The sequence below is a fragment of the Columba livia genome, chromosome 1 (genome assembly GCF_036013475.1).
Source record: "Columba livia isolate bColLiv1 breed racing homer chromosome 1, bColLiv1.pat.W.v2, whole genome shotgun sequence".
In the NCBI taxonomy this organism is placed as follows: Eukaryota; Metazoa; Chordata; class Aves; order Columbiformes; family Columbidae; genus Columba; species Columba livia.
Window position 1 is genome coordinate 200809640 of NC_088602.1, and position 26894 is coordinate 200836533.

Sequence of the window (26894 nt, forward strand, 5' to 3'; positions counted from 1 at the left end):
CTCCAGTTAGACAGCAATTGTTAGATGCACTATCAATGAGACTGCCCTGCTTGGTGAAGAGGAAGGTGCGTGAATGCCATCCTGCTCACCCACACCACCATAGGCCCATTAACAGCCTCCCAGCCTAAGGGCAGAGCACAAAGACTATAACTTGGTAGAGATCTGGGGTCTTAAACCGTAAATAAGACTGTGAAAAAGATTAACAAAAAACCTGGAATTTCTGACATAGCAATTCTGACCTTTTCGTTTCAACTCTGATGGGCATGATACGTATAAACCAAAGAAAGATTATTTTCTTTTTGTTTGCTTGTTTGCTTTTCTCTTAGAACTTCTGCTTATTGTGTTTCATGTACTGTAATCAAAAATATACATACCTGTTGTGTATATTCATCCCGATTTGACATCAAAAGAAATCCACCATCATCAAGGATAACACAGTCCACATGCTATTATAAGAAAGTAAAGTATGTTTTGCAGGAAGGATTTGTCAATAGAACACTCTGTAAGAAACTATTTTTTATTCAACACTTCAGAAGTATCTTCAAATCTATGTGGCTCAGGCTAAATCACAACCCCATAGCCAAGGGCCAATATTAAGTTATAATAAGCAGCATTATCAGTATTATAAAAGTTTGTACAGATCAAAGGCTTATTTGTGGCTTAACTTCATAAAAGTTGTTTTGTAAATTCTTATTTGCTCAATACTTTGTTAGCTCCAAGAGTGCTATAACCTTATTAAATCTGATTATAATTGAATTTCAGCTCATACTAAGGGACTACAACTTCTTGTGTGCTTCAGCTGTGCTTGAAGTCCTTTTCCACTTGCAGCTTTTAATGGTAAAAATCTTAAGGGCAGACTCAGCTTGCTAGTCACGCTTATTTTCACTTGTTAAGGACTATAGTGGTTTCTTCCAGGTGTCAGGTGCAGAAATGGGAAGCCCACTGGTTCCCTATGCTTTGCACTTTGTAAAAGATCCCTGCAGGCAGAGATTGGAGAGAGAGCGGTGAGACCAGATCGATAACCTCCCACAGTACCCCCTTTGTTGCATCTCCTGCATTTAATGATCTTCACACTCTGCAAAAGAACTCACGGAAGATCCGAGCAGAGAAAGCTTTTAAGCACATAGCAGAATGTAATACTGTGATTGCCCCTGAAGCTGTGCCCTCCTGAGTGTCAGCAGAGCTATGGGATCACCAAATCAGGATGGGCTGGAAACAGGAAAGGAGGATGACTAATGACTGTTGAAGGGCACATATCATATTCCAGGGCTTTGCCGTTTGCGTTTACCCTTCTCTAAGGTACTTTTCTTCTAGTCTTCTTTTTTCTCAGGTTTGTTTGTTTGTATCAGTTATTCCCTTTCTTTAGGATTCACGTCTTGTTCTGAAAGTTACAATTACATTTTTCTGCCATTTTTTCATCACATCATTCTCTATTGTTCTTAATCTATATTTTCTTCCCTCTAGTTCTCCTAACCTCATTGCAATCATTCTTGCAACAACTTCACCTGACTTTTATACCCTCTTTTACCCCCTCCCTTCTCATCTTCATCTCTTTCTCAAACACAAGTGAAGAATTCCTGTTTTATATAAATTTAATAATAATAATAGAATAATTATCTTGGATAAATCTAGAGAGAAAAAATGACTTTTCACAATCTGACAAATATTAATAAACCAAACATATTCTTACCATACTGTTTCTCTCACAACCACAGATTTCACTGTTGCACTAAAAAATAGAAGTACAGTAATACTCACAATAATGTTTCAAAAGAAACTGTATTTCACAGTGATGACAATCAATCAAAACAAGAACAAGTGATTTAATTTCAGAACACTGGAACAGGCTGCCCATGGGGGTTGTGGAGTCTCCTTCTCTGGAGACATTCAAAACCCGCCTGGACATGTTCCTGTGCGACCTCACCTAGGCGTTCCTGCTCCAGCAGGGGGATTGGACTAGATGATCTTTTGAGGTCCCTTCCAATCCGTATATTAATTGAAATTAATTTTGATTGTGTGCTGGTTATCAGAAAAATCTCTGTGAACAACCTGTATTCAGTAATTATCAACAGCACGAGCTCTACTGTTTTACACAAAGTCTCTGATACATCTCCTCTCTTAAGAATACTCAATATATTAGAGATAAATAGTTTGGAGGTCTTGTCAGGATGTCAGTGTTATATGAAGTAACAGAAAATGAACATTTGCATTTCCAGGTGTTTGAGGTGTGGAAAGAAAAATGCGGAAAACCTGCTGCAAAGTATTTTTTTTGATCACAAAAAGCTTCGCCAGCCTCAAAGCATGGGAATCCCATGTGAAAAAGGAAGTTCACCATCTCCACTTAGCTTATATGGCTTTGATTACGAATACATTTTTCTCCTGTTCTTCCAATATGTGTATACATACACATATAACTGTGTCCTTGCATTACATCCTGAGCAAAACAACTACTGGATAACAGTGCAATCATCCATCTCAAATTAATTATCAGATATTCCTCTTTCTTTATTTCTCCTTTTCAGTTACGTATTGTTGTCCTTAGTTGTTCTGACATGAGGCAGTGCATTTGCCTACTCATCAAACTACAGCTGTAATACTTCCATCGGCCAGATGCTGTTGTCAAGTTCCTTAACATACAACCAAACAAGCAAAATTGCTCATCCAGTTGTTCCAGAATTGTCCTCATTTTTTGCCTCATCTCTCCCAATGTTCTACTAATTCCTTTATTTTTCCTTCCATTTAGCTTTTCCCCTTTCCTATTTATGCATAGGCTTTAGATGCAAGGAATGAAAGGGTTAAGCGCCTATTTCATTAAGTTCTGATAAAATGCTGTGATGTTGGCTGTAATACAAACCCTTACTGTTCACTGTTTACCCATCCTCCTTATTAAATAAAAATAGATTCACCAAGTCCTTTGCAGATTTTATTCACTGCCACAGCATAATCTTAGTAGGGAGCCTACTGGCTAGAACATGTCATTTTTCTTTTTCTTTGTCTCTATCTATGTACAAAATAAAGCCTATTTCAACATAGATTTATTTTGTGCATTTGGATGATGTAAATACCACAACTACTTGGCAACTACGCGTCAGTGTGACTCTGGCACAAAGAGCTATTAGACCTATTTGCATCTGAAGCTTTGAGAAATGCAAATAAAGTTCAAAAAAGACTTGGTCAATTGCTTACCAGGCTCTTGATTGTGGTTTTTGTGAAATTTTCCATCCAGCTGGTTGCATCAATCTTTATTCCAACAACTAATAAGAAATACATGAAAGTCTTTTTTAATAATTAAAAAAAAAAAAAAAAAAGATAACTGCAGAATCCTAAAAAAAGTGGGGGAATTATAATAACATCTAAATTATTAAACTGGAAAAGGATAAAATATGAGTTTTGCCCAGTTGCCCGACCACCAGTATCCTTCATGAGACTAATAAATTAAGAATACAACCAGACCCTTGGCTTGATTTCCACTAGGAAGACTGAAACAGTCTCAGAGAAAAGAGTTATATAAAGTGAAGTTCCTTTGAAATGTCAATTACATTTCTAATTCACTGTAGAGCAACAACCAAATAACTAATGTATTTAGAGTTTCAGCACTGCTCTCTCTTACCTGCTGGTTTCAGAAGCTTCCCATTAATTGTTATTTCCACAGCCTTGCTTACCATAATACCTGTTTCATAGCTATTGGCACCACTTTCTGAGAGTACAGAAGGACAAAAAGAAAAAAAAAAAAAAGTTAAGGTGTTATGAGAGTCTCTTTCTCCAAAATTAGTTATTATCTGTATATATATCTGTAATCAATGATTATTCGAATACCCAGAATGATCCAAAAAAAATCCTTATTCAGAAGCACTGACTCAGTTGTAAACCATGCATTTGTCACTGATCACCAACACCTGGATGACTAAGAGGAATATTTTGGTTTACTTTTTGTACACAGTTTCTTTCTGAGCTTCATAAAATTATTGTAGCTTCTTTTTTCTTTTTCCTGCAAACAGAGCCATGAATAGCTTTACATATGTGAGCAGCTCTGTTAAAGGCAGGCTCAGAGCCAAAGATTTTATCCTGCTGTCGTCTGTGTATTTTTCAATGCAGGATATACTGACACCACTCACTAGCCAGCAATTACTTCCCTGATGGACTTCAGCCTGTTTTCAACACTGCTTAGTATGAAAAAGCAAGTTAAAAGTACGTTCCCTGGAGTGCTCTAAGAAACAACAAAGACTACAGGGAATTTAGATAATTACCGTGTTAATATTTTATTGAGAAAAGATGCAATAAATAAGTATGAAATAACAGCAATAAAAGATCCCATATGTTTAAGACAAGAGTGTGTCATTTGTGGTATCATCTGCTGTTAGACGGGCTTGGCAAGGTTAATGCTGCTCACATCGGTCATGAGCACTTACTATTGTGCATATATTGGTTTAAAATATCGCAGTATTTCAGATAAACTGGTTTTAGGGAATAATAACAATTTGAAATAGAATTTGAAAGAGAAGTTTAAATTGAGCAGTGGCACACGGGGCAGTGTTGTGGCCTCTGGACCCCTGTACCTGCTCGCCTGAATTAGGTTTGGTGCTGAGGAAGAACTTGCTCAAACAGAGCTTTTTCAGGTAGTGTTATTGGCCCTGAGTGAAATTTTCCATCGCTTCTTTTTAAAATAATTCTGCCAAGGCATCTTTGTAACCCAATATTCCAGTCAAATAAATGAATACCAGCAGCTTTGTTAATTCTGGCACACAGGGCCACCAGAATCAATACAAATTATGTCCCCTGATTAGTGCCCTGCTAGCTACCTTTTCTTTAATAACAGAAGATATCTCAAGATATTTTTTTTTTCTTGTGCAGCGTCACAAAGGGCTGTCAGTGGCCTCAACTGGTATGGGAAACTTCCATGAATATACTAATATTGGACTAGCTAGCTGTGACATTTCAAAACAGTGAGGACTTACTGTTGTAGAAGGGAGCTGTGAAAATATAGTTGTCATTATCTAAACTCCGTTTATAGAAACTGACTTCATAAGTTTCAGCATTTTCCAACCAATCTTCTCCTGCCCTAATCACAAAAAATAGTGATCAAAAAAAGATAGTTAGCATCTCATTAAAACTGGGCTGCAATGCTTTTTTACGTTTCACAGTTGGAAATAAGGTGAGATTTATTCATATAGTCCTCAGAATTTGTCAGCTTTCACTGGGTAACTGCCAAGTGTATTTATTTTAAAAAAGTGGAAAAAAAGAAAATCATTTTCTTGGAACAACATGGATTTGGATCTGTGTGATTTTGTGCCATCATTTTAGTTCTTAACTCATCATTTTTGGGTATACTGAGATAACTGCAACACTACTTACAACAAAATATAAACAAACATTTATCGCACATGCTATCTCCCGAAAAATCATCCCTAAAGATTTTGTATAACATCAAAACAGAAACTGGTTTGGGGAGTAAAATTCATTGCCATTTTCCCTTTTTGCAGAAACATAGAATAACCTAAGAAAATTGATGAATTTGCCATTTACCAGTATATCTGTACTGGTGCCCTCAATATTCCCAGCCACTAATGCAACTGCCTAGTTTATTATAGGACCACTTTCACATGTTCTTTTTGCCCCTGGTAATTTTTCTCTCTTGAAGTCTCTGGACCATTTGGTCTGCTCTTATTAGTCTATATACTGCTTTACAGTATTTGCAGCCTGCCAAATAAATGAGTGCTTAGGAGTGATTATGGATTAGCATGGCCCCACTAGTACTACAAGGGCTCAGATTTTACCGTGGCTCTACACTGATTAGAAACTTGGATTACATGGACCTACTATGGAAATAATATTACAGATCGGTTTCACACAGTGACACAAGTAAAATCAGAGAAAAACAAGGCATTCTATTCATTTCATAGTTATCAGTACAAGCTAGCCTGTAGGAGAAGCTGTTATTCATTCAATAAATCCATCACTTAACATTCCAGCCTTTCAGGTTTCAAAACTATCATATTATATTCTTTTGTAATAATTATTACCTTTTTGGGAACACTCTAGTAATTCCACCATCTGTAAGGACAAATTGTGCAACAACTCCATCTCTGTAAACAAAAATAAGATTTCAAATGAAACTGACTGAAATTCTCACAATTTCCTATGTCAGGGGTTGTAATTTAAATCTATAACTGTGAATTAAATGTCTACGCTGCGTAAAAATTAACATAACTGTATATACACACATGTATGTTATTTTATTAATGAACTTCGAAATGCATAAGAAAAATCACAGCCAAGAAAAAGAATACTTACAGAGAGAGTTTACTCCAATAATTTTGAGCAAGTTCATTTGTAAATCCTGCATCCAGCAAAACTCTAATGACCATATCAGTATTACCTATCAAAAGAGTTAAGACTTTTATCTGAAACTATATGACATGGAGTTTCATTAAGTAGCTAAAATTAAGTTCTGAGTTGTCAAGATGCTACAGACACAAAAATTGAGCTATTTTTATTAGTCATACTAACTTCTGATTACATCAAGTACTTACTGTTCAATAGATTGCTCTGACACTGTTGACTCCATTTAAACTTGTCCTTCATTGTATCCTATAAAAACTATCTTTGTGTCATAGGAAAAAGCAGGGTGATAAGTGTACAAGCCTCAGCTTTGCAAAGCGTCTATATTAAATTTGGAAATCAAGCTATTTTTAAAGCACGTTTTCATTCAAACACTTTATTTCAGGTGATGCAATGGAACAACACAATCCTTAGTGATATGTACATGCTATAAAAATGAAGGCAATTCAACAACAATATAAATATATTTTTATCAGTTAGGATCCAGCCTCTCAAAACACCTGTTTGCCATCTGAAAAATGGGTACAGGAAAATAAATTAAGTTGAAATAGTAGCTTAGATGGATATGTCATTTTTAAATATCTAAGAAAGGATGCTTTGAATTCAGTACTTCTGAAACGTATTTTTCAGTACCTCTTAGTAGTGGAAAGTTCTAGGAATGCTCAACAGAAGTAAGCACACACTTTAATAGAGATTTCACCACTATGGAAAATAAAACAGGGCTAAATTGGAGCTGAATATGCTAATGGGAAAATCTGGCTCTTTGTCGCCAATGTCACACAGTAAATCAGTGCTGGTAAATCAATTGTTCTGTGACCAGAACCTGCAGCTCTGAACCTGCCAAACCTCAGCTGCTCAGTCTTGCTGAGGAGACTGAAAAATCCTTATGGGGAAAAATAAAAATAAAAACAAAACCCACCAACTTTTATTTGGTTTTGCTCCATAGAAAGCCATGACACCAGAGCAGGACTGAGGGGCGGAATTACCTCCTTGGATGTGCTGGCCATGCTCATTTTGATGCAGTCCAGGAGACTGTTGGCTTCCTGGGCTGCAAGTGCACATTGCTGGCTCATGTTGAGCTTTTTTTTGCTTGTTTTTAAATAGTTTTACCATTTTTTTCCTTTTGAAAAACATTTTTAGCTGATGTAATTTCCATAGCTGCTGTTTTGTTTAGTCAATACTGTTTACTTATTCAGGAGACTATTTTTAAAGTAACTTAATTATAAGAAAATAAGAAGGAAAAAAGTGAACTTTCTTGTGGATTCCAAAATGAAATATAGCAATCATTTGATAACATTTTGGCATAATTACTTACTATGCCCTAGTGTATACAATATCACTAAATGTGTCCTCAATATTTGCTTATATAACTAGTGAATATTAAACTAGAATTTTCATTTATTAGCTGGTTTAATCATTTGAGATGAATGCTTTCATTTCCCAGGGACTCAGGTGAAATTTCAATCAGTCAGTACTGTGTCTATGAAGATCACCCTATGAAAAACAAACACCCACACATGCACACAAAATTATCCTTTTGTGAGAAGCTAAGTGCACATTACCTCAGTTACATGGTCTAGCACTGAGATTCTTGTTGAACTGATCAGTGCTCCCTGACAGTAACATGATAAAAAGACTTGAGGAATGTGAGACAAAAAATATGTTTATTTGATTTTATTTTTAGAAATTACTAGTAAAGCTAAACAGACTTGTATGCATAAACAAACAGATCCAAACATTGAATTTTTCATGAGAACAAGACTTTAATGCATTATTGATGGTTTATTCAAAAGTGTAACTCCTCATTTGTTCTTAACAGAGCTTAAGGCTCAATTTATATATGTGAGTACCTTCCCAAACACTGCAGCAGTATATGAATCTGTGTTCTTAACTCAAGCCCAAGCAAGATCTCCTGAAGCAATTTGTGAACCAGTAATAGAACTTCCTCATCTTATATTCTGGTTATTGGTTATTTTGGTTCTCAGTCCTTTACTTATTTTGGTTATACAAGCTGACAAGAAAACATACTTCTAGTTATTTGCTGCTAGTAGAGAATACTGAGAGGGAGCACAGAAAACACTGGATATAATGCCCTGTAAACTGTTGTAAATAAACCCAGAAAACTGCAAACTAATTTTACAATCTCTACCTTGAGCAGAAAATCCCAACATTATACGTATTTCTACTAAAAGATATCAGTAAAGATAAAAACCCAAACCACATACTTTGGTCATGAAAGCTGTCATTTTGACTAATTCTCATTTATAAGTATTTTCCTAAGCCAAAATCTCAGTGAACTGAGAAGAATACTTACATGATGGACTGCTTGGAGTATTTCTGTCAATAAATTCATTGAAATTTAATAGAAATTCTGTGTTGTTTTCAGACTTTTTTACTTCACTACAGTATTCTCTGAAAAACAACAAAACATCAGCCTTGTCAGATTTGTTTCCTTTGCTACTAAACCAGATAAATATACCTCAGCAATTTTAAGAGCCAAAAAGGTTTGTGCAACTGCAAGGATGTGGCTGGCACTGCTACATCAGTTGGCTACCTTGGTCAATATTGAATGTTGACCATACTGATTAGTTCTGGCATCTACAGGAAATAAAGTGTTCAAGTGTCTGCCTAAATTTGAATTATAAGAAAACTCCATGTGTGAGATAAGGCAGAGATTCCCAGAGAAAGCACTCAGGACTAGTGTAGGTCATGAAATGAGGAGATCATACAGTCTGGAAACTAAACAAGGGAATGAAATGCCCAGTGACTTTAGACTGCTCCTGAGTTAAATTGTACTGGAAAGTACACGGACTGCTGTTTAAAACCTAGTCACTTCATGCTCAACTAAGGCCGGATTTATGGGATGAGTTTCTATCTTCTGAGAAGACTTAAAGGCAATTTTAATAGGGTACACACCACATAAGCATATAAACACTCCTTGTTTTGACATATGCAAAACAGTTAAACAGTAAACTACTGTCCTTTACATAATGTAATAAAATTAAACAATACATCATTGGGCAATTCACTGAATGCAAGCAATTACAATAAAAGTCACTGAGCATTTTGAAGGCAAATGTTAGATTGTGAGTGGCATTAAACAACTTTAATTAAAATGTAGAATATTAAACAGTAAAGCAGGGAGGTCTCTTTTTTAATGAGCTTTTTATATTAACTTAATTTTGTATGAACAAAAGAAGTCTTTCAAGTATTTCATACGAATAAACTGTCTTATTACCCTTTACTTACTTCACCATGATTCTGAAAGACTACAGGCAGAATTTGCCTTACTATATCAACATTCACATTTAAACAGAGCTCCGGATCAAGCAGGCTTTGATCATGTAGACCAGCCTAACAACTAGGGACTTGCTGGAATCTGCTAATTGGTGCGACTGATTATCAGTAACTTCAGTCCTTCAAAACAAAAAATAAACAGCTACACTGAGAATATATTTGAAGATACAAGACCATGTTTTATATATGAATCTATCTAAAGCAGCATAAATGTAAAAGGATACGGAAATTTACATGATAAATAAGAAACTGAGTAATTCTTAACTGATCTTGATGTACAGAATTTCCTTTATTTATCATAACTATCGTTTAAAGGAACTTAATTTTTAAGAACTATTTATCATACCTTGTTTCCCTTGAAAACATCTGTTTACAAGGGAAACAAGGACTACACGATTTGACATGAAAAAACGGAACTAATGAACTCACATAATGAATCAAATATGAATTCAGGCTTAATTGACACAAAGCTTTGAAACATTTTATTTGGATTTTGGAAAACATCTTAAGGTAAGTATTATGGTACCTATTTTACAAATAAGAAGCTGACATACAAAGCTGTAAAATCTTAAAAGTCACAGACACAAGAAAAAAACAGAAATATAGAAGATTTCCATTAAACACATCAATAAATGACGATATGTCAGATTTTACAGCTTTCTTTGTTAATATAAAACAGAATCAGAGCCTAAAGATCTTTGCACTCCATCAAGAAGTAAAGATTGATCTTATAAAATATGAATTTAATAACTGCTCTTTCACTTAATATTTTTTTACCAAAATTAACTTTATTTGTCAATTCTGTATTTTGTAAATGTTATTAACCTGTTCAAATGCCTATTTACTGCTGAAATAATATTTAGTACTAGGAAATTAACCAACCTTGGTGCTATAAACGTATAGCCAGCTTCATCAAAATGATCAGGCTTCAGTGTTTCTGAATCTACAAAGATGAAGAGTAAACACCAAGTAAATAAACAGGGCTTTTGCCATCATTTTTCTTCTCAAAATATTTGACTAACTTTTGCATGCATCCATAAATTCAGAAAGAGATGTTTATTTTGAGCCACTTTTCTACTCCTATACTATATATTTCTCAATATTTCTCAGTATAGGAACAAATTACTTGATTATTATATACAACACACACCTGAAAACAATAATGTATCTAACAACTTAGAGAAGACATTTCATTAGCATGAAAACATGAAAATGTGTGATGTTTTCATTAAAATTACAATCTGATACAAAGAAATGTTTGGGATACTGAGTTGTTAGAACATGAAGGAAAAAGCTTCTGGTATTTTCTGCAACAAAGTTTAAAAACTCATCCATATAGGCTTGATTTTAAATGCTACCAAAAATGATGACTTTAATAGCTGGTGTCACTGAACACTAACAGGACCAGACAAATAAGGATTAGAGATTAACAACATATTGAAATGTGCACAAATACAGAAAAAGACTTCACAGCTTTTTTTTCCCTATTGCTATGGTACCCAATGATCATGGGAAAAATCCTGAGATGGAGAGTACAGAGGAGAATATCCAGTAGGAATAGAAATACAAGTGAAAAATATCAACCGCAGTCAACAGAAGGAAATTGAGCAACAAGAATATACTTGCCCCTTTGGATTTTCACTATCCATCAGAAAGAGAAAGCAGGGAAACAGAAAAAAAACAGGGTAAAGCAAAAGGGGTCACAAACCAATATTTTATTCAAACAGCCCCTTGAATAAAAATATTGTGCATAGATAGATCAGAGGTTCAATTTACATACAACTGTCATCTGGAAAAAAGACAAACATCTTTGAAGACTGAAGAATATGTCTTTCTCAATTATTTCTCAAGTACCTTCTATATACTGTGACTATTTCAAGGGTCTGTTTTGCATGTTATATTGATATATGTGCAAAATCAGATGATCTAACCCATTAAGAGAACCGTACTCCCTAAAACTTTTATTTTAAACTACTTACTATTTGACAAAGTTACAAAATTAATCACTGATTATTAAAAACTTGCCATATTCTACTTCATATGAAGGAGGCAATTAGAGAGCACAGTGATTTAGTTCTAACCAAGTTTTCTCTAAACTATCAGTCTCTATGCCTGTCAGAGAGATTCATAGTGTTTTTCTAACTTTCTATTTAACTGCATATTTGTTCAAGTTTATTGTAACACTTGGAAAAAGTTAAAAGGACGTGATGGGTTTTATTTTGTCTACTATCTAGATCACAGTTAAACTAGACCTAATAAACAAAAAGCACTCGAATACTCACAAGTATAATTTCCAATTATCTCGCCAGAATCTGTAAATGGCTTCAAATTAGTCTAATCCAAAAATACATTACAAGCATCCAGTAAAACTATTTTTAAAATGCAAAATAAAACCCAAGCTTCAAGCCAAACCCAATAGTGCTTTCACATTATTCCTATGGGCAGCAGAGGTAATTTGCTAAATATTATGCATAACTACTGCAACAATAACAAAAAAAATGCTTTACTTCTATGGTCTATATCATGACATTTAGCTAGCAGACTGAAAAAAATAGTATTCAGACCCTTAAAATGACAGCAACAGAGGATACACAAAGCAATGATTCTATAGGCACAGAGCAAGGGGGGGAGGATCATCAGTGGAAGTGGGGTACCTGCACATATTCTATCTTCATAGAATATTTCTTGTACCTTGGATGTTACAATGGGTTAGAATCATTGCTGCAGATTTTGGGTACATCACGGTAACATTAGTGAATTCCATAAAATTTATGAATTTTAAACATTGCTTTTTTAAAGTGAATCAGAGGCTTGGCAATAGTAGGCAAAACCAGGGAACCTTCATAGTACTTACATCTGGCTTGTGTTATTTGGTTTTCTATTTTGGCTTTAATATAATAAAAGCTGTATGATGGTAACACCAATGCCAAACTGCAATAGAAATGAGACAAATAAAGCAATTATGTTATTTGCAGCAGTTTTCCAGTTTCAGCTTCTATGTGTTTTGAAAGCAATTAACAAGTTTGGAAGTTGGATTGTCATGAGAGGAGACAGTCACACAATGAACATACCAGGCTGACACTTTGTAACAGATATAATAAGTCAGTTCATGCTGGTCTTGAAGTTTCCTGTACTTGTTTTCATCCTTAGATGTGCATTTAAACATAAATATACTTTTTAACAGATGAACAAGGAATTTCCGAATAATTGCAAATAATAAAACACATGATTTCTTGTATCTTCACCTAACACATTTAGCATGCCAATGTAACACATCAAAATGATCAGTGACTGTAAAAAACCAAACAAACACGTAATACTGCACTGATTTGCATGCATCACATGATGACAGACTCTCCTTTTATGGATCAGACAACTACCACTATTCATTACAAATATATAAAAGGTGAGTGTCAGGAGGACGGAGCCAGGCTCTTCTCGGTGACAACCAACGGTAGAACAATGGGTAATGGGTTCAAACTGGAACACAAGAGGTTCTACTTAAATCTGAGAAGAAACTTCTTCTCAGTGAGGGTGACAGACACTGGAACAGGCTGCCCAGGGAGGTTGTGGAGTCTCCTACTCTGGAGACATTCAAAACCCGCCTGGACACCTTCCTGTGTAACCTCATCTGGGTGTTCCTGCTCCGGCAGGGGGATTGGACTGGATGAGCTTTTGAGGTCCCTTCCAATCCCTGACATTCTGTGATTCTGTGATTAAGAAATCTATCTGGCAATACATGAATCCACATTACATTCAAGATGCAAAATATTTTCTTGAATCATGCAGTCAACACTAAAAACCTTTGAACATCATTGTGTAATAAAATTTTAATATTTACAAAGCATTTTCCATATTTATTTTTTTTAGATTATGCTTATTTTTGTTAAAAAAAAAAAATGTGTCTTCTTTTTGCAACTAGATTCAATGCACCTGTAGAAGAATTAGTTCTGAAAAGGTAGACAAAGGACAGGAGGTACGAGTCATCATTAAAGAGGTATCTCATCTTTCACGTCACATCCTTAATCTTTGCACTTGGATTTCATGACTGCACAACTGCAATGGTTTCTAATGGATAGCAGCAGAAATTAACATTAAAAGAGTTGTACAATTGAGCCATAAATGAGATGACCTTTAATGATACATTTGCCATTTAAACAGAATGTAAGAGAGATTGCTGAATATTTTGTGGTAGCCTTCTACCAATTCTCCCCTAGGGAAATCAGGAGCAGTTTACCTGTCATTAACAGTTACTGCTAGCAGAAATTGCTAATTAAAATCTATAATTTTATGTTTAATAGGTTTGCTGCAATGTGACTCCATGGATTTATTGCTGTATCTCATGCCAGGGAGCTCAGTAAGAATAAAGAAGTCATATAATTCAACCATATTTCTTTACTGATTAGTAGATGGCATAGTCTCATCAAAAACTTTGTTTTATTGCAGACTATAAAGATAGAGGCAGTTGAACAGAAAAATGGGATGCTGAATAAAAGACAAAGTCCTGCATTTGCATTCTCTTGTTAATACTGATTTGTTTGGTTGGTTTTCAAATACATATAGATTAATGTTTGCATTCCCCTTGGCTGTATACCTGTGCAGAATATGAAAAAATGGGAACCAGCTTGGCTGAGGACTACTGTAATTCAACACAATAAAAGTATTGTGTTGGTGATTTGACTTAACATGTGTACCACTGAGTTTTGAATCAGAGTAGTTTAGCTTTTGAGGGACTTGGTAAAGCTTAACTTTTGGATAATGTAAAGTTTCTACATTCCTTTAATGTCACAGACCCATCTGCTTAAATGAGTTTGATATAATATGCATGCCAAAGCTGCATTAGAAGGGGGCTGTACTTCTACCCATTACTTCATTTGTTCCTGCTGCCATTCTCCGTAGGAGTTTTATATGCAAAACAGTATCAGTGCTATTAGGCTGGTGCAAAAGTAATTGTGGTTTTTGCATTGTTGAAATTTTGCCTAATCCACCACCTGACATCTCGCCAACTGCGTATTACTTCTTCAAGCACCTCAACAACTTTTTGCAGTGAAAACGCTTCCATAACCAACAGAATGCAGAAAATACTTTCCAAGAGTTCATTGAATCCTGAAGCATGGATTTTATTGCTATGGGAATGAGCAAACATATGTTTCGTTGGCAAAAATGTGTTGATTGTAATAGTTCCTGTTTTGATTAATAAAGATGTGTTCGAGCCTAGTTCTCATGATTTAAAATTCACAGTCCTAAACCGCAATTACTTTTGCACCAACCTAGTATTTAGTTAAAACTTGTCACAAATAGATACAGATTTCAGACATAATCAGTAGCATGGTTCCTGCCCCTAAGATCTTATGTGAAGGTTAACAAAGTCATGATATAAGAAATGACTGTGACTGAAATAGATTTGCACAAAGTATGTCACATTTTTTTATTTAGACTAACATGCAGCATCTTCCTTTGTAATGTGCATATTACAACAAGAACACAGAGACAATGCAAAGAAAAGGTGAAATAAGAGTAGGAATCTAAGAGAAAGTGTACATTTCAGAATCAAAGTATGGTACAATACAGAAAGTAGGAGGAAAAGTAAGATTCTTAACATCAATCATAAAAGACTTTTCTTCCTGCATACTGAAATACTGCAGTGGTAAATCTCAACAGTTGGATGAATGACTGAGGTTCTGGTACTTAGGCAAAGTAACAGTTCAGAGCTGTAAAGGAGCCCAGCAAATCCTACAGGCCCGGACACAAGACGATATGATCTTGACTTTGCTAGTATAGAAAATATAATGCTAAAATATTAACCAAAATAACAAAAAGGAATTTAATGACACAAAAGAACTCAGAGAACAGAAATTAATTACCTGTAATCAGTACCATTCACAGCAGTCCATGTGTATGTTCTGTTTCCTTTATCAATATATCTCTGCAAAGAGATATTGGTGAAAAAATAAATCATTGACTCTTGAAGCTTCAGTAAGCATGCCATTTTATTGAGAAATACAGCATAAAATCAAGCACAATCTGATGGAATTCTATTTATTATTTTGCCAAAAGCATGACTGAGCTGCAATTCGTTTTCTTAAACATTTTCCAAACTTATATTATGCAAAAGAATAACCTATATCCTTCTTATTAACATTAAAGAAACGCAAATATAAATAAAACCATAGAAATATGACCTTTTTCCCATTTAAATTCATTAACCAGGGCAATACAAATCTTTTTTCTATGTGATTTAAATTTGATAAAAGATGTTATTTCCTTTATGGACCATAATGTTAAATAATGAAAACAAACAAACAAAAAACCCCCACAATCATAAAAAGAAGACTCTTTAACAACGAAAACACCCAGTACCTGTCTTTTCAGGTCACAGTACCAATGGCTAAATGCACTTAAATTTGAGTCAAATGTACAGGCACAGCTAGGTATAGGCACCCCATGCTAAACTTACATGTGTTTCTAATCTCATTAGGAAACTTGCATTTGCAAAAAAAAATTAACATGGAAATAAATGTTTATTTTTAAATAATACATTAGGATAAACTTTACCGTTTATTTTCTTTTGGTATGAAAAATTACGTGACAGACAGAGTCCTCCAGGTCCCCATAGATTTAATCATTAATGCACCTGGCTGACATTGTTTTACTCCATTTTCCACTTTGTAAACTACAAGTTTTTGTCAACTGCAACATATTATTATTTTACAGTCAGAGATTTGTAAGTATGCCGGCAATAAACTCTGTGCAGCTGTTGCACTGCAGCATTATAAATATCAGTGAAAGGTACCACAGGCATACTTCTATGTTCTTTCTTTCCGTGCTGTAAAACAAAAGTGTAAAAATGACCGTGCTTATGAGAAAGAGGTGTCTTTTTTGACATTTATGATTTGAAACCCTCTCATTACTTGGCTGCTGGTTTCCAGCACAGCACGACAGTGTAAATAATTTAATAGTCATTTTGGAAATAGAAAGAAAAAAAAAATATATGCATGTATCAATGTCTGATGCCCTGATATATTTTATTTTTAAGGTAAAAAGATGGCTTAAGAGATTCCTATCCAAGCCTTTTATATTTAATAATGTGCCTACACTATTCCTTCAGCTCAATAATAAGCAGACGTGAACCTAGTGCTGGCAGCCCCTCCAAGTCCGTCGCAGTCCCATGTGCCACACATCATATACGTTGGCAAGAGGAAAGTAGTGCCCAGGGTGGGTGGGAAGGAAGAGAGAACTGGGCTTATATTAAAACTGGCTGCTACCAGTACCGTGAAAGTTCTTGAAAGCAAATTGGCTGAAATGTCCCTTCAAACATAATGCAGGAGATGACAGGTCCTCACACGTTAGCTCCTATTTACCTTCGCCTGCTTCATTACTAAGCAATCTGAGACCATCTTCCCCTGAGCTGATTGCTGCCAAACAACCTACACGTTATTGCAGTTTTTGTGACCCTTCAGTTTTCACTCCTGCCCACCCTGGCTGCCTGAATGTGGCAACACTTCTGTTCCTATGGCATCTTCTTTGTTAGCTGGAAACCCCCTGAGGCCTTGGGAGACTTCAGCGCACCCCACCCACGACTGCTAAGGGTCCAGTCTCTATGCTGTAGCATGAGGTCATCTCCCAAGACACTGCTGGGGCCAGCTGCAACACAAAAGGAAAGCAATGCAAACTTCAACCAAAAAGCAAAACAAAAAGGCCATCAATTTCAAGCCTCAAGACTGTAACTGTCAGTTCAGAGCAAATGACCACACCAGCCTTTTTTATAAGAAAATATATGAAGCTATCAATTCCTAAGTGATGTGTGGCTCATGTGTGGCCCGTGGTCTGAAGCAGCTTTATTCTGGCTCTAGCAGCCTGGAGCTGGAAAGGTGCAAAGCTTGAAGCAGTCACCACTGCCAGCTACCTCTCGTTCATCCTCAGAGAGGTCCAAGTAGAGGAAGAAATCTTGGGCCATGATGCAAGAGAAGGTGAGAGAAATTAATGTCGCTGAGAACTTGAAGCATCTGGGATCAAAAGGCCTGGGATATTCTATTCTGGTATGGATTATCATCTTGGATACACGTAACTGACACATTCTCATACACTCAGGGACATCACATTCTGCCTTGCCCTGATGCTGTAGCGACTATTGCATTTGCAAGTGTAAATGTTTCCCCTCCTTCTTTGGGCAAACAGTCACAGGACCAACAGTTCTGAGTCTTTGTCACTACATAGCCTGAGAAATGCATTCACAGCCACTAATGCAACTTCTTGGATAACCCCAATGTCCTTGTAGTTTGATGAACTTCTAATCCTCCCTTTTCTATCCACTTACACAGAGCCCTTTTCACCCACAAGCTTGGAAAGGCAGTCCTTAAACAAAACAACAAGTCTGAACTTGTCCCAGTAAGTCCTTCCTTTCAGTAGCAGCTTATGCCCAATGCAGATGCCAGCAGGACTTTAGACTTTCCAGCAGTGGGTCAGGAATGACCCAGTCTCCCTTCAGAACAGGGAGACAGGCTGGTGGCTTCCTAAACAGGACAGGTTCCTGACATAGGTGAGGCAGCAGAACTGACATCAGAGGGGGAAGGAAGGCCCCATTTATTACCATCCTCCAATAGAGGAACCATTCAGAAAAAGGAACTTCACACAGTAGGATTTCCCCATGGACTGAAGAGCAGCATTGAAAAACCTTACTCAGGAGGGCTGGGACAGGCGCTTTATTGTGAGAAAGCACTGAAGAGAGTCCTGGCAGAAGGTAAGGCAACTGCTGGTACAGGTCTCTACTTTAGAAAAACATGGGAAGAGGTGAAAGGCAGCATGATATTGTATACAGAGAAGGAACGTGGATATGTTTAATAAGATGATGGGATTCAGGTCAAGGACTATAACTTATGGGTGTGCTTTACATCTGGACAATGTAAGTATATAAACCTTGAGTTGATTTCTCTTGTAGAGACTGAAGTAGAAAAGTATAACTCTGCTGCCTACGTGATTACATGACCATCATCACCACCATCTTTCAACTAAGACCATCTACAGTCACATTTGTTTGCCCCCACTGAAGCTGAGATTTTGTACTCAAGAAGAGAGTATGTAAGGTTCTGCGATTTCTGAACAGATTATCAGAATGAAGACAGTGCTTAACACTGAGGCAAATTCCCTAGGCTCTGCATTATGATAAAATACCATGATAACTTTTCCACAACAGTCACAATCTTGCTAGCAGGGAGTTGAATGAATATACAGGTTTCAACCTGTCTCCTCACAAGTGGAGAAACATAACAAGTAGAGCCACTGATCTCCTCAATGACACCCATAGCTCAGGAATGAAAAATGCCTCTGAGGGATTTTCACACTTGTGAAGATCCTGAGCATGGCTTCATGTCCTTATCTGCACTCCTTTTAAATTATATTATCAGAAGCATCTTCCTTTGTCAAATCCAGTGCAGATACTAAGAGGCTGAGGGTTCGTCATGAGATGAACACACCAGCTCAAGTGACATTAATATGTTCCCAAAGGTCTGTGATGGAACCAAGTGAACATGAACTTGATGTTGTAAAATTGTAGCATGGATGAGTGATCAAAACATGTTTCAGAAAATTCAGCTCCACTTTCAGACTCATCTAGCAAAGGCAACATAATTGCCATTAATTTTCACCCGGCAAGACATAACAGTTTCTTAAACATTTAATGCAAAATTAGACTAGGACTATGTGTTTTGTTTTTTTTTTTTAAGTATCAAAATGAGAATACGTATATAGGAATCTTCCACCATCCTATGCAGAACTGAGTCAAGGGACAGATAAGAGGAACTTTGCAGTATTGGGCATCACTTGATTTCATCTGGACAAAAACTAAAACAGAGTTTAAAAGTCACAGACATCTACTATCCATTGAATGGAGTATAATTAATGAATGTGCTGCTTTTGGCAGAAAAAACAAACAAACAAACCACAAAACTTAAACTCTGATGCCTGATTTCCTATCAATTCAACTGGATTAGATTCTGTACCATATGTCTTGTGATAATTATCTTTTCACTGGAACATTCTACCATTTAAATACAAACAGCAGAGCCATTGGAAATAGCAAAGTGACAGAATATCAGGAGAGGGCAGCTAATACTACACATGAAAAACTAACTGCACACAGCCAAAAAATTCTGCTGATTATTCTTATAGTGTGCTTATATATACAAAGGTTGTGTACCATCTGCTTGATGTTTGATTTGCTTCCATTCTTCTGCTAAGTCATTAAATAAGCTATCTTCAAGCTGGTTTACATTCAGAGTAAAACAGTTTCAAAAAGCTGTTGTGGAACTATGACTGTAGGGCATGCTCTGGCCAGAACTGCTCCTTTGGCACATCAATCATAATTTCCTCTCATTAAGGTCTCCAAGAAGTAGAGCATACATGTAAGAATCCGTATAAAATTTGAATATTTCCTATTGCTGGAAACATGTCTGTCTTATTAGATAAACCAGTAGCAATTTCTATCAGGAATTAGCATTTTGGACAAGAAAATAAAGAACTTAAAAAACTATTCAGAAAGCACAAGTCCATAACATAAATGTAGGATGAATTTGCTTATCCCGAACAGTTTTTGTTTATGGCATATAAATGTTGTCTTTTTTTCTCACTACTTTTTTTTCCCATTCAACCACAATATAAACTACCAAACCCATCCTCACACATCTCTGCAAACAAATTAAGCACTTTGTTTTGGGATTCATACACAGAAGTAGGCTGGGTCCATTTCCTGGTGACCAGGGTGTAAGACCTCATCAACAACTGCCTGATTGATGGTGCACCAAAGAAACCAAGAAACAAAACAATTCCTCTTTTCATGAGCACATAATTTCTTTTACTATAAGCCAGTGAAACCAGCAAATCTAGAGGAAAAAATGATACAAACTGACATTGCAAAATGAACATCTTTTCACCATTTCACAGTATTTTTATGATTTTGTTTGTTCCTGTAAATATAGTAGCCTGTGTTCCTATCTTACCTCATCTTGGGACTTGACCAACGTTTCAAATGTTTTTTCTCCACTTTCTCCATCTATCATTTTTTTCCGAATCTATTGGCAAAGAAGAAAAAGAAAGAACTAGGTGTTGCCTGTAACATAAATAATCTTTTCAGTGATTCAAATTATTTAATAGAAACACAGAAAACAGTAATGCATCTGAAAGTCATAGCTCTTAAAAAAAGTTTATAATTTTCAGATTTTTCTAATTAGAAGTTGCTTTATCCAAATATATTCTGAACCAGTAGTATTATGAAGCAACAATTCTGGTACAATTCACATAGCAAAACCATCCCATACAACTCCTTGATGTTGGGCATCAGAGGGAGTATGAATTGTGTCTAGATGAGAACGAACGTTTCTAGAATTTCTCATGCCTTCCAGCATATCTGTGTGATTCTTTCTGGTTGTAGCGGTGATTCACAAAAACATGTTTTAAAACCAATCTGTCACTAATTCATCTCTGAAGCAAGACTTTTAAAGAAACTTAAAGTGGAATTTAAAGATAAGAAGAACTGCTGATTTGTGTCATTATGGAAGAATAATTTCAAACTAAGTGGAAAAATATTTGGTCAAAACCTGGAAGATTTTAAAATAAAAATCCCAAATAAAACAAAAATAACAAACTTTTTAAAAATTCCGATTTCCGAATATATTACAAAATCAAGAACCAAATTCCATACATAGGAACACCAATAGGAATGTATATGTATTCCATGCTCAGGAACACCAATTCCATATATAGGAATTAATTTTATTGTCAATACTTAACTTTATTTCTCAGTTCTCTCTCACCACAGCAAAAAGTTTGCATTAGTAAGAACAGATAAATACTTTTAAAGTATTTCAGCCAATATATTAATATTTTATCAAAAAGTGTTCTGTTCTGAAAAAAATTAGGGGACTTGATGACCCTTGTGAGTCCCTTCCAATTCGAGACATTCTACAATTCTACTAGTCTCCTCCCCAGGATTTGCCACTTAATGTAAAAGAATTATGAAAACAATAACCATGATATCTTTCAAAATCACAGGAATATAATGCAATGTCCTTACCTACAAATAATACCATGTCTAATTTGTTTCATTATAATTTCATTTCTCTATTATGGTGAAATAGATTCCCATTCAAAATCTAGAACAATTATTGCTTTTAAGTTACTATACAGTAAAATACAAGCAACAACAGGTTCTAAGAAAACAGATTATCTCACCTCAACTTTAATATCGTTTTCCAATTCGGCATCTAGAAAATCCAGTGTAACAGGTTCCTGGGATTTAGGATTCTGAAGCAGAAGATATTGGACAATGAAATAATGAAGACAGAGCACTATAATGTTACAAATCATTCTAATCCCTCCATCTCAAAGTAAGCTACTTAATTGGGCTTACTTACCCATCTATTTTAATCTCCTACAGTATGATAAATTTCTAGTGGCCCTTTCTCGTTTATTTTACTAATTGGACAGAGACATTGGTTGGACAAGTGAAAATCAAATTAAGACTAATGGCCAGTGTCCATCTACAGTCTGTCATCTATGAGACTCATGTCGGGAAGCTGTTGGTATGTCTTGGACTGGAAAGGTGGAAGAAGATGCATCAGAGGAACCATCAGACACGAATCTCTCAGTAGGTCTCCTACCTCCAAGAAGGGAGAGAGAAATCTGGGAGAGTTTTCCAGCTGATCAGTAAGATGGGCCAATTATACTCTTCTGCAACTTTGCCAAAAGCAGACTGCAGACTTGCTGTTATGAGATAGCAATTACAGCAAGTGATTCAATGTTATAAAAAATAAAAATCACTTTTATTGTCAGTATTACAGGACTTCCCTGAGCTTCTTCCAGTTTTGACTGCATTTCTCTTGACATCTCCATTTAGGAGACAGAAACCTGTAGTACAGAAATACTATGACCCAGTAGCTTCAAGACCTGAGGAACATCCACGATGTCAACCCTCCACTACGGAGAACAGAAAAGTTTGGTGGTGCACACCTCTAGTAACTCTGTTCCCAAAGGGCTGAAGGAAAAACATTATATTGACCTGTTTCCTCTACTCCTTTCTCAGGGAGTACTTGTACAGAGCCACCTTCTGCACCAGTTCTTAGGAATCTAACTAATTTTTTTAAGAAATTTAGGCTAAGCCCCATTGACTTTGTATTATGGTCAAATATTAACTATTCTTAACTGTGGTGTAAAAATCCTCAATCCTTATCACCCAGTAGTAAATTAATGCAGCCAACTAATGAGGGATCTTTAGGAAAAAGAGTATGGGGATATATTATTTCACCATTTAAATCTGATAGTTTAGAATAGAAGATGAAAAAAGTCCAGTTTTAGTAATTTATTTTGATTGATAGTAATTTGCTTTGTGTAATAGGACAGTTCATCCATGAAAGGATCACAAGGCCTAGTTTTATCAGCCATCGAGCACTGTTTCTTATATAATTAGCAACACAAGAACTTTAGAGGATTTCAGTGATTTGGCTATACTAACTTATTTACAGGGTAGACTAAAGTGCTTTATTTCAAAATGATGATTACATTCTTTCTATCCTAACACTCTCTGGCACAGGTACGTGTGACTATGTTATCTAAGAACGCAAGCAAGTTTCATCACAATTTAGGTATGCATTTCCAGTTCGTACTGGAATAAAGTAAGGTCCTGAATAGCTGGTAAAAGATGACTTCATCTAAAAGTCTGGAGCATTAAGAGCTTAACAGTAGTCTTTATTTTCAAGACTGTAATATAGAATAGTGCTAGAAGACAAAAGATTATTCCTTCATATTCTTGAGGAACAAGTGTACATGTTTCTGGCTATATGGTATCATTGATTTTCTTAGCAAGTAAGACTTACTGTCTGCTAAGAGAAAAGTCAATAAATTTATTCTCAGAAAGAAAATATTGGAAAAATTTCAGATAAAGATTCCAAATGTCTACTGATCACTTCAAATAAATATTTATGTTCCTATTTATATATGATAGATAAGACTAGTAACTTGAATACAATAGCATTAACATATGGTCTCTCCTAATTCCAAACAGTTTAATTACTGTTATGCAGCTGTTTTTTCCCCCCAATAAATCCACACTCTCAAAATAAACAACAGAAGGCTAAAATGTAAAAATAAATTAAAAAATACATTTTCTTACATGCAATGGATAATGAATAGCATGGTCAAACCCAAACAGCATGCATGAAGGCATTGCCATGGCAGAGGAGGCATTTGTGAAGTTCACATTCCATTTCAACACACAATGGAACAGAGGAAAAAAGAAATGGTAAAAAAAAGAAAAACAAAAGCCACCACATCAAACCAAGGTCAATATTCATTTCAAATGATAACCTGGACTAGCCATAGTTAAGGAGTCCCAAAGACAAAATAGTCAACTTCAACGGTCTGCCAAAATTCAGGTATAAATTAGCTATTTGTTCTTGTTCTTTTTAAGTCTTACATTAATATCACCACACATTCTTTATAAAGGTACTCATTAATGACTTTTAATAGATGAAGAAACTGAGCATGTATAGATTCATTATGTGATGTGCCCAAGGCACAAAGAAATTCATTAGAAATTAGAACAGAAAATTTCTAGACCCATACTTTAAATTGAAGATTATTTTCCCCGCTATATCTTTTTCCCCCAATAATGTGTTTTTACCAGTATTTGGGCTCCATAATTTTTTCTTCCAAGGTTGCCATTTAGTAGGGTTTATTCCAAGCCATGAAGAAACAAACTTACTGTTCAGTTTGCTCTTCTCTATCCAGTCATGCACACGACATGACTAGAACAAGCGCAACACCACCACATTCACCAGCACAACTTAATAAAACAAAACAGAAATAAATCACTAGCAATGAAGCATGCAAATAAAGGGAGTGCAATCTATTTTCAGCATGACAAATAAAGGTAAAGATCTATTACTTCAATGATAAATCAAGAAGGAAACAAAGAAAGAAAGAACTGGTGCAGCAACGTAAAAAAATGTTCATTAAAAAGTCATTGTTGTGTGTTTTTGGAGGTCAGTGTTCTCACAAATTCTATGGAAGTCTTCTTTGGTGTGAGTTGCAGCAGCCTAGTTCCTACTCATACCCGCAGTACTAATGAAGACACAGGCTGTTTAGGCTATCAAAATAAAAGACGGGGAGAAGGCAGCAAAATCCTGGGCCCCAGAGGCAGACCCAGGGGATCTAGAGTGGATGGGAGTCCCAAGTGGCACCTCCCTGGGCAGCCAGCACAGCCAGGCACACCCTGCAACAGCCACATCTTATCCCGGCACACGGAGGAGCCAAGGGAGCTTTGAAAACTGAGATTGTTTTATGTTCCAGTGCTGCTTTCTCCAGCGCAGAAACACAACTCTAGCCCAGAGGTGTTTTTCTAGATATGGTATAAACACAGTCACTACAGTCTTGGTGAAATCACTGAACTCAATTAGGTCAGGATTTTACACCACATTTTCTTGGTACTGTTAAGCAAACCACTGTTTTTGCATTGTATATTCCCATATGTGTAAGAAATTAACATGGTATACTGTACCTAATTTTGTTATTTTGCTAGTTACACAGTTAAGCTATTCCTTTAATGATTTTTAAGTTTTTGTGAGTGTTTTCTGCTCAGGGATAGAATTACATAACTGTCACTACTTTCCTTTTCCCTGTTTGCTTAATGGCAGTTAATCCTCTGGAGTTGGGCTTGTTACACCAAGAAATCTCATATAAATAGCAGATAAAACAAAAGTCCCATGCTGACTTCCCCAGGAAAAAAAAAAAAAAAAAAAAAAAGAACAGTTTATTTGCATTCTTTAATGTAATACAGTATACACTGTACAATAAAACTTGGTAATAAGTCATGGGAATGATCTTCTCTTGACTTTGGATTTATCCAAGCAAAGCCAGCACAAGTAGTCTCTTTTTTTTCCAGTCTTCAAATTCATTTCAAAATCTGAAGAATAAGCTTTACAACACGGCTTTAATTAGCACCTATTAGTAAAACACCATAATTTGATGGAACGCCCTTCACTACAGCAAATAACATGTTTTCTATTATTTAAACGAGGAAGGATGCAAGCTTCATGCTTTGGAAGCTGTTTGTCAAAGTAAACAGTTCTCTAGTTAGATTTTCCTAGTAAGCAGGGCAGAAGCTTTCTAACTGTATTTCCAGGTCTATGCACTCTAATGCACTAATCACCTCCATCCAAAGTTACCTGTATATTGGGTCTCCTTTTTCTCAATTTAACTTTTGGTATGCCCACACCAATTTGCTGAAGTAACAAAAAAGCAGTAATTTATATTTTTACACAATTAGTAAACAGCCTACACTGTAGAATGGAAGTCTATATTCTACGTTTACTGGAATCAGAGACCGCAATCCGATCAAGATCTCTGATCTCCCTATCAAAATTACATACAGGTTTTGTCTAAGGAAATAAAAATCAGGCGTGTTAAACAATGTGAATTAAGTTATCAGAGAGCTCTTCCTCCTACATACTCTGCCAAAATTAAAATATAGAATGAGTTTCAAATTTTGTTTACTGTTACATCTGGTCTTAAAACCACTCCCTCTTACATTTCTTTCAAAACTGTAAACCATAAGACAAAATACTGGATCTTACTGAAGACATCTGGACTTTTATATGGATTTTGATCAGAACCATAATGAAAATGAAGAAAAGGTTGCTAATCTTTAGAACAGATGCAGAAATTTAATTATTTACTGTTTTCAAATCTTATGTAATTAAGATTAATCTTGTTGACACATGCTTAGGGCAGTCACTTCAGTGGTTACGTTTATTTGGTGGGGTATTCCCCTGTTCTCTGTCACGACAATGGGTAAAATACACGCACATGCACACAGACACACAAAGAAAACTGGCAGAAGAACATAAAATTAAGCATCTGTTTAAAAATGTAATATAACTAACTGCACAAACTTGAAAGATGGTATTTCAAGCAGTTTAAAGCTATATTAAAGTTAAAAAAAAGGTTTCCTCTGTTATGCTTTGATGTATAATAGTTTTTGTGTGCAAATAAGAACATGATGGGAAAGTTCTTAATGATTTTAATCCACTTTTGAACCTGACTTTCATTTAATTTTCTCAGCTGTGCAAATGACTTTACAGGTTCTGAATTTCTAGAGGTTTGTTTGTGAGTTTGTTGTGTTGAACCAGTTTTGATTTGAGGTAGCAGGTTTTCAGAAGGAAAGTAGAAGACATTCAGAAGTGACCACTGGAAGTTTAATACACCCTCAC

The 26894-nt window shown here is 35.7% G+C and overlaps 1 protein-coding gene across 10 annotated transcripts in view; it reads right to left on the minus strand.

Moving 5' to 3' along the window:
- The window catches only part of CACNA2D1 (calcium voltage-gated channel auxiliary subunit alpha2delta 1), a 394769-nt gene that overhangs the window by 18508 nt on the left and 349367 nt on the right, over window positions 1–26894 (minus strand). For 2 of the 10 annotated variants that reach the window (XM_065049197.1, XM_065049196.1), the window contains exons 19-32: window positions 21862–21933; window positions 20631–20702; window positions 15501–15562; window positions 12491–12567; window positions 11263–11277; window positions 10519–10579; window positions 8654–8751; window positions 6292–6376; window positions 6021–6083; window positions 4956–5059; window positions 3611–3697; window positions 3187–3254; window positions 1691–1729; window positions 375–446 (exon numbers count right to left, since the gene is read on the minus strand). In XM_065049197.1, coding sequence (XP_064905269.1) covers window positions 375–446; window positions 1691–1729; window positions 3187–3254; window positions 3611–3697; window positions 4956–5059; window positions 6021–6083; window positions 6292–6376; window positions 8654–8751; window positions 10519–10579; window positions 11263–11277; window positions 12491–12567; window positions 15501–15562; window positions 20631–20702; window positions 21862–21933 — 975 coding nt within the window. Of the gene's footprint in view, window positions 1–374; window positions 447–1690; window positions 1730–3186; window positions 3255–3610; window positions 3698–4955; window positions 5060–6020; window positions 6084–6291; window positions 6377–8653; window positions 8752–10518; window positions 10580–11262; window positions 11278–12490; window positions 12568–15500; window positions 15563–20630; window positions 20703–21861; window positions 21934–24442; window positions 24470–25431; window positions 25601–25850; window positions 25908–26894 lie in introns of those variants that run through there. The other 8 variants (XM_065049194.1, XM_065049193.1, XM_065049200.1 and 5 more) reach the window with 6 other exon arrangements.